This window comes from Phacochoerus africanus, chromosome 10 (assembly GCF_016906955.1).
Source record: "Phacochoerus africanus isolate WHEZ1 chromosome 10, ROS_Pafr_v1, whole genome shotgun sequence".
Lineage (NCBI taxonomy): Eukaryota > Metazoa > Chordata > Mammalia > Artiodactyla > Suidae > Phacochoerus > Phacochoerus africanus.
In genome coordinates, this window is record NC_062553.1 from 136663895 (window position 1) to 136672795 (window position 8901).

The 8901-nt window shown below is 49.5% G+C and overlaps 1 protein-coding gene across 4 annotated transcripts in view; it reads left to right on the forward strand.

Annotated features, from left to right (window-relative positions):
- The window catches only part of RASGEF1B (RasGEF domain family member 1B), a 527684-nt gene extending 524922 nt beyond the window's left edge, over positions 1-2762 (forward strand). For all 4 annotated transcript variants that reach the window (XM_047798223.1, XM_047798224.1, XM_047798227.1 and 1 more), the window contains one exon: positions 1349-2762. In XM_047798223.1, the coding sequence (XP_047654179.1) occupies positions 1349-1373 (25 nt within the window). In that variant the 3' untranslated portion in view covers positions 1374-2762. The remainder of the gene's footprint in view (positions 1-1348) is intronic.
- Positions 2763-8901: the final 6139 nt, after the last annotated feature.

The window sequence follows — 8901 nt, forward strand, 5'->3', positions numbered from 1 at the left end:
GTTCGTTTGGAAGGATTTGTAAGTCACGCGTTAACAGTCAATGTGAAAGATTAAATTATATAATCTCTCCCCATATCCGCATATGCCCCGCACACACGGTTTGCATTTAACTTTTTAACATTTGATTGGTTGACATGCCACCGAAGAGTTTAGTGAATTTCAAAATGTGACATGAAAGAGAGGGCGTGCTGTACTGGCCTGAGGGACTCAGCTCAGAAATGCTTCATGGTAACGCTTCTGGTAAAAATTCATTGCGGGCCCAGCAGTGGCACACCCGGCGTGGATGCCGTGTGAGGGTATGTATGTAAGCGCAGTGAAGATGTAGTCCTGGCATCGAGGACAAGTTTCTGGAGTTCCCGTGGTGGCTCAGGGGAAACGAACCCGACCAGCAATATGAGGACTCGGGTTTGATCCCTGGCCTCACACAGTGGGTTAGGGGTCCGGCGTTGCCGTGAGCTGTGGTGTAGGTTGCAGATGCGGCTCAGATCTGGTGTTGCTGTGGCTCCGGCGTAGGCAGGCAGCTGTATCTCCTATTAGACCCCTAGCCTAGGAACCACTTTAAGCCACGGGTACAAAAGACAAAAAAGATAAAAGACAAAAGAAAAAAAAAGAATGAGAGTACCTACCTGAAAACGTGCACGTATATTAGCTTTGCAGGCAGTGAGATGCTTCTCCTGCTGGTCCAAGAGCCACTCATCAGACGCTTGGGTTCAGCCGTGGCAATGACAGATGCACCTGTGAGGAGAGACACTTTTCGTGTCGCTTGCTACTTACATGCTCTCCCTGGGCGTGGAATAAGAACAGCTCTGATTTACTGAGCAACCCATCTGCATATATTTAAAAGCTCTTTATCATTAATGACCTTTGGTTTTTTGTGGGGTGTGTGAGCAGAAAGCCACTCAAGATATAGCTCTACCTGTAAACCAAGTTTTGGCCATCTCCATTAGTACGTTTTTTCTTTTGCGGCCGTGCCCATGGCATATGGAAGTTCCCAGGCCAGGGATTGAATCCAAGCTACCCTGCAGCTGCAGCAATGCCAGATCCTGTAACCTACTGTTCTGGGCCGGGAATTGAACCTGTGCCTCCATAGACGCTGGAGCCACTACAGCTAGATTCTTAACCCACTGCTCCATAGCGGGAACTCCAGTGCGTATTTATTTTCACTGACTAGCAGTTCTCCCAGATAACCTAAAGGACTTCAATGCTTTATGTTTTCCTGTCCTTTTTAAAACCATGGAAAATCAAACTCAAAAGTTGGGAAAGCTGAAACTCGTGTCAGGCGAGGCTTTGCACCTTCGTTTGGGTCATCTGCCGCCTTCGTTCTCATCTTGTCTTCTTTATTTCTCAGGTCCAGCCTCCTGGGCAGAGTTTAATACAACATCCTCCTGGGACACCGGCTGCTTCTGCTGCTCTGTCTCACCCGTCATCGAGGGGCTGGCCCCTGTTTCCGGGCATCTAGTGCTACAAAACAAATCACGAAGTCCCCGCCAGCAGGCTCAGCAGTTGGGGACCTCCTTCCCCACAGCTGACAGATTGACTCAGATTTTCTGAGACTGAAATGTTCATGAGGACCCTGGAGAAAGAATCCGCTGAAGATCCCGGCTCTGCTGCGATCCATCTCCTGGAATTTCCATGTGAATCACAGCTCTGCACCTGGATGGAGCCTTTTCTTTTGTGTGTGTGGTTTTTTTTTGTTTGTTTGTTTGTTTTAATTTGGTTCAACATTTGCTGCTAATGGGACTTGCCCAGCTGAGTGCTGGCTCTTAGGAAGCCCATGTTTCTTTGGTAACTTAAAGGAAAAAGGGAGAGGAGGGAGGGAAAGAAACCCCTCCACTGAGATCCTAAACCTGGGCTCCCAGGTATGGCCCAGGGGGCCCAGGCTGGCTGGATGCTGCCTGCGGACTCGGAGTCCCTGAGTGCGGCTGTGTTGTGAATTCTCCTCCTTCCTCTTCCTCCGAGGTTTTGAGTTGGCTGCTGGTTAGCAAACTCCTTTTTACCCATATAAGTTATTTAATATAATAATGAAGCTCAACACTGTGGTAGGAAAATAGCCACTAGGAAAAAAAAAAGCAGAGTTTGTCATTGGACTGTGTCACGTTTTAGAAGGACCTTCTGTTTTCTTTGCCCTTCGGAGCTGTTGACCATGGAGCGCTGTGTTCGGCAGGTGTATTTTTCAGTAGTTGGTTTTTTTGTTGTCGTTACTTAGCTTTCCATAATGCCTACTTTTTTTTCCCTCTTGTAATTTAAATGTTCTGAATTTAAGAGTCTTGGGGGAAAACAACCTCCATGGCCTAATGCCAGTTTAATTTTTTTTTAACAGACTGTTAATTTTCGTTACCTTTCGGAGTCTGTTGGCAACTAAACATGTGAACAGAAAACAAATTGGAAAAGTCCTCCCCCCACTCCCCCAACCAGAGCAGAGAACCAAACACATGAAAAACATCTTGCTGTTAACTCGGAGGTCGATCTAATTGTGAAATAGTTCTCACCTCGTGAAACATCTCAGTCAATCCATAGTTGCTCCGCCAACAGCTGTTAGAGTTATTTACTCTGGGGAAAACTGTAGAGCAGTAACCTGTGCTGATGCAGAAAAAACCAAAACATTATGTTCAAGACAGAGATGCATCTGAGAACTTCCTGACATGGTTTCGAAAACCAGAGCATATGCCTGTCCGTACGCTTCCCGCCGTCTCAGCAGACCACACATGTCTCTCGCGTGTCCTTCTACAGCCATCAATATATTTGACACTCTGCGGCCAGGAGCATTGGTGTCTTTCTTTTCTTTAATGGATGGGATGGGTGGGAAAGGGGGTGGAGGGGGAGCTGTTCTCTCAGTCATTCACCTGGAGAGACTGGCTGAAAGTACGTCTGTCCTCGGGGAAGGGACCTTGACGATGTGCGTGGGCCCCGACTTTCTGAAACGCAATCTTAGTCAGCATTTCCTAAGCAATCCTAGCACTTTTTTTTTTTTGCTTTTTGCTTTTTGCTATTTCTTGGGCCACTCCTGCAGCATATGGAGGCTCCCAGGCTAGGGGTCGAATCAGAGCTGTAGCCACCGGCCTACGCCAGAGCCACAGCAACGCAGGATCCGAGCCGTGTCTGCAACCTACACCACAGCTCACGGCAACGCCGGATCGTTCACCCACTGAGCAAGGGCAGGGACCGAACCCGCAACCTCATGGTTCCTAGTCGGATTCGTTAACCACTGCGCCACGACGGGAACTCCCTAAGGTACTTCTAAGGCTTCGGCCTGGACCGTCATCTCCAGCCTTTAGGTGTGGAAACAGGCATATTAATGACAGTAAGGATTTGGCCGAGGCCGTGTACCTAATGGGAGATTTGAACTAGACCTTCTCATTCCAGAGCCCAGCCTTTTTAGATTTCATTATAACCTTGAAGCTTACGAGGAACCTAAGGATCTCGTCGCTATGCTGATGTGGATTCTGTAGGTTTGGGGCGGGGCCTGGGTGATGCTGATGCTACTGGTCCAGGAAACCACGGAGCGACAGCGCCACCCACAGCGCCACCTCCTGGTCCCTGCGCTGCCTTTCCCCGAACTCTGCACCTTGCAGGTGTTGCCATGACAGCAGCAATGTCCATCTTTCAACCACATACATCTCGGGTCTGTGAATAATGAGGTGTTGGCCAATTCTACCCGTTTCATTCGAGCCACAAGGTGACAATGGCTGGGAAAAAAAGTTGAAGGAAGAATGTTTTACGGTAGGTAAAAATGATATGAAATGCAAATTTCTATGTCCAGAAAAATGAAGTTACTGGAACAAACTCATTTGCTAACTCACGTTCTCCTGGCTGCTTCCTGCTACAGAATCCTGTAGTTGCAACAGAGCCTGGTCGGCCCACAAAGCCTCAGGAATCTCTGCTCTTTACAGAAAGCTTGCTGCCCTCTGATCTCTCAGGGGTTGCTTTGAGCATTACAGTGAGTTCACAAAAATGCTCTAAATTCTCCATGGCATTCGATACATATGTGGCTACTGAAATTTTTTTTCCTAAAGTGGCATTAGGCATGACAAAATAGGGATTCTCAGAGCGCCTACGGCTTTTCAAACAAAAAACTTTCACAGAATTAGCATTCTCGTACACATCTCTTGTTTTCCGGTCCAGATAAGCTGGTGGTTTAGAGCATGTCCTGGCTTATCTGTGGACATCACGCAGCATCCTCCTGTATGTGTCGTTCGTGGTCGGGGCCCAGATGCAGTTCTCACCTCCGGGCTCGGGTGGTGCTGGGTAAACACAAGTGAGCGGCACCGGCCGTGTCAGCCCGTGGACGTCGGCCGGAACTGTGTCCCGCCCAGGCAGGCCTGCGCTCCCCAGCCGAGAGCTTGGAGCTGAGGCCTGGTGGGAGCGCCTTGACGGGCGGGGTTTGGTGGAGAAAGACAACAGCCCTTTCACAAGTCGAAGGGCCCCTTGCCTTTCATCTAACAAAGGCCATCAGTGGAAAGGGAGCATCTTGCCTGGGCCTTGGAAGGTTTTCAGCGTTCCCTCTCCACTCGACCTGGCTCTGGCGCCCCTGCGCACCTGTAGCACGGTTTTGCTGCTTCCTGCACTTTCTTTTTCCGACTGCTGCCCCTCTGCCTCCTGCACTTAGAACCCCAGGAAAGCACAGCCCAGCAGCGGAGGTCGAGCTGCCCCACCGCCCAGCAGGGTCTACTGTGGCGGATTGGCAGGCTCCGCCTTCGCTCGGGGCATCCTGTTTCCCCTGTGGCCTGTCTCAACACAAGCCCCTGCCTCTCTCCAAACGCGTCTCACTATTCTGAGGGAGAGCACACAACTGGCGAGAGAAAAGAGGGGTAGAGGCTGATGTTCTTTTGGAACTAAGGGTTCAAAGGAATTCCTGAATCGGCTTCCTGGGGGAAAAAAATGTGCTTAGTGACCTGGAAATTCACTAAACATAAAAACACTTGAAGAGATTCTGATGGCCACTCTATTCGCGTTGCCCTTAAGACATTTTAAAAGGGAAGAGTTATCAGACCGGAGCTGCTAGGGTTTCAGTAGAAAATTGGGGCACTTCCGGGGTAAGTCAAGCCGAATCTTTTCTCGGGGGTGTGAATGAGGGATAACTGCCTCGATTCTCTGCCTCATGTAATCAAGATCACCTGACATGACTCAGTGTTGAGGTTTGAAGTTTAAGCGTCTGAACCTTGCGAGTTAGAAACCTGTCACTGTCAACGAGCAGATAAGCCAGGCCCCGTGCAAAACAGACCCTAAATCAAAATAGGCCTTCGGGAGTTACGTCGTGGCTCAGCAGAAGCGAATCCAACCGGTATCCGTGAAGATGCGGGTTCCATTCCTGGCCTCACTCAGGCATGGCCATGAGCGGTGGTGTAGGTCACAGATGTGGCTCTGATCTGTTGTTGCTGTGGCTCCGATTTGACCCCCAGCCTGGGAACTTCCATAGGCTGAGGGTGAAGCCCTAAAAAAGCAAAAAAAAAAAAAGGACTTAATCCTGTAATTAAGAATCAACCAATCAACCTCCCCTTAAAGGATTTTTTTTTTCTTTTACTTAATGCAATGAAGAAATTCCTAGGTATCATTTTCCTCATTAGTGCTAGCAGCCCTCCCCAGGCTTCAATCCCATTCCACAAACCTGAAACCCTGCTTCGTTTCTCTAAGATTCAATCAACTAAGAAATGAAACGGCCCAGTGTGTTTACTCACATTCTGGACAGCAAGAGGCAGCCACCTTGGACTATTGTCGCAGCTGCTAACGTACTTAAGCTTAAATGTGCTCCAGGAGGCCCCATCACGGCTCAGTGGTTAACAAACCCAGCTACCATCCATGAGGACACAGGTTCAATCCCTGGCCTTGTTCAGCGGGTTAAGGATCCAGGGCCGTGAGCTGTGGGGTAGGTTGCAGATGTGGCTGGGATCCCGAGTTGCTATGGCTGTGGTGTAGGCCGGTGGCTACAGCTCCAACTGGACCCCTAGCCTGGGAACCTCCATATGCTGCAGGTGTGGCCCTCGAAAGACAAAAAAATGAAATCAAATAAAATCAATGAATAAATGCGTCCCAATCCAACATTTTAGGGCTTCTAGGTAATAGTTCACAGAGCACAATTTAGGAAATCAAACAGAAAGGGACCTGCTATTTCTCGGAGTCAGTGCGAAAAGCGCATGTGCTCCTTGAAGAGTGTGCCAAACCGGTGGGTTTTCTCCCGTGAAACCAAGGTCGCTTTCCCTCTTTCCGCCGATGCTGCTGGGAGAAAATGAAAGTTCGCATGAAATCGTCTTTCTCTGGATGATTCACTGTGGGAAAATCAGTTGAGCAGCGTGTGTTGTCAACTTAGTTGAGACATGGCAGTTGGAGAAGTGTGGGCATTGTTCAATGGTTTTGCAATTGTGACTCCTTGGAGGCGCAGGAGAGCCATGTGGGGACTTCATGTGGGCTCAGTAAGTATGAGTCCACGAGTAAAAGCTGGTGATCAGTCTGAGTACTGGAGCGCCCCAGGTTTTTGCTTTAGGGGGGCGGAGTGAATCTCAAATGTCCCCCAGGACATCCGGACTTGGAAATGAGAGTCAGTTTAAGTGATTCTGAACTGTTCTCATCAGTCAGAGATCAGCAAGGAAAATCCAAAGCGCTGAGGTCTTTGCTTTTATTATGGTTATTAATTAGATTAACACTCTCTGTGTTTATTAGCACACAGACAACAATCATGATAAGAAATCTGTCTTTAGCAGTTCCTGTCGTGGTGCAGGGGTTAGCGAATCCGACTAGGAACCATGAGGTTGCGGGTTCGATCCCTGGCCTCGCTCAGTGGGTTAAGGATCTGGCGTTGCCGTGAGCTGTGGTGTAGGTCACAGACAAGGCTCAGATCCCGCGTTGCTGTGGCTGTGGTGTAGGCTTGCAGCTGCGGCTCTGATTAGACCCATAGCCTGGGAACTTACATGTGCCACACATGTGGCCCTAAAAAGAAAAAAAGAAAGAAAGAAAAGACAAAAGAAAAGCTGGGACTGGAGTTCCCACTGTGGCACCATGGATTAAGGACCTGGTATAGGTCACGGTTGAGGCTCAGATTGGATCCCTGGCCCAGCAACTTCCAGATGCTGCCTTGGTGCAGCCGAAAAAAGGAAAAAGAAAAACTGGGACCAACTGTTTAAGGTCATGGGGTCAGTTCGAATTACACTCTTGGAGGGCATTCGATGAGGAATGGAAGTTCTACGGGATGGACTTAACCCTCTCTCTCCCCAGATTTCTGGGGCTTTGGGGAAAGTCTTCCCAACTTTCTGACCTCAGTGTCCACCTCCGTAAGGGAGCGATCTGGACTAACTCATGTGGACTGGCCTTTCTGGATCTGAGAGTCTAACCCTTTCTCAGCCTGCTCACCGAAAGGCAAATTAGCAGGTAAATACAGCATCCTGGGTTTGGGCTTTCAAACGCCCCCACTCCCTGCCAGGTTCTTTTGTGTTTTGTTTGTAGCATTGGAAGAGGGAGGGGATGAGAGGCTAATTGCTACTTGATTGGAGACCAAGAAATGATAAAGGCTCAGGCCCCACCTCTCATCCCTGGCACCTCCAGTCCCACTTCACACAAGGGGTAGAGTTCTTTAGTCAAGAGTGACTGCTACTCAAACCGAAACCAGAAACTATCGTTTATGCAAGACCCGTTGTAGGATTTGAAAGGTACTAGATTAAGAACGCATGGTTTCCAAAGACGACGAAAATACTTGCTGTGCAGACCGCACCTTAGCCGCAGCAGCTGTAGCAACTGTGCTGATTTGTGTAGATAAAGATCACATTGAAAGCGCCCGGTCACACTAGTCATTTACAAATGAGTCACTGTTTGGCTCAAAAGACCAAGGCCCAGACAAGATCAGAGTCCGCTTCTGCATTTGGTCAGCTTTCAGTTCTTGAAAGGGACGTCGGACCTCCTCTGAAGACCGCCCAGACTGCGAGCGGAGGCGCCTGCTCCGGGAAGGACAGCGGGAGGGCCCGGACCAGTCCTGCGAGCAGGGCCCGATCGCTTCTTTCCTTGGATTCAAATGCTCCCTGGATCCGATTCCAGGAAGATCTCTGCAGCAAAGATCACAGGGAGAAAAAGGCAAACAACTCCGAAGAGGGAGGAGAGGGCAGAGGGGAGCTGAGCAGGAGGCCGGCGAGCTGAAAGCGGAGGCGTGGCTTTCGAGCCCGAGCTTCGGAAACACACGGACATTGACGACCTGCAGCCGGAGGCCGGAAGGCTCTTCTCGGGGGAAACTACCGACTCTGCCCTGTTGAAATCGGTGTTAGGTACATGGGTAGAATAGACCACCAGGGGGGTCATTTTTAAGGACAATAATGTGTTGCACTGACTCTGTAAAATAAAGTTTATAAAATCCTGGAAAATAGGCATCACCAACCCTTCTCCACCTACTCAGAAACTCTCAAGGCCTTTGTGAGGCAAAGAAGAGGTGCCTGCCAGGCTTGCTTTCTCCCCAGTTCAGACTCGGGCAGGAAGCAGGGTAAGCCCGAGTGTTCCCGCCTGCCCCGCGAAGGGCTCAGGAATCCTAAAATGCTTTTCTCCCTTCAGGGTAGTCTCCTGATTTACAGATAACTCCAGCCATGCTGTGACAGCCCGGTACACAGTGGAAAAATGGGGTCCCTTAGGCCTGTCCTCAAATTTTATAAGGAGGCTTGAGTGTGCAGGTCTGTTACCAAGATATTCCCACAAGGAGAAATTCCTGTACTCAGAGAGTTCCGAGTCTGGCAAACCACTCTTTGCCTTTTCTCGAGTTATTTTTTTCAGCCTGACTTCTGTCCATCTGGAAAAGGCCTGAAGAGCGTTTTACTCCACTCTCGTCTTGCCCCAAGTATAGGCTGCTGGGCCTTGGATTCCCAGACTCTTTCTCCTCGGTGGAATGCTCAGTTCCAGCCCTGAGGGAAAAGCACGAACCAAGACGGTTCTAGG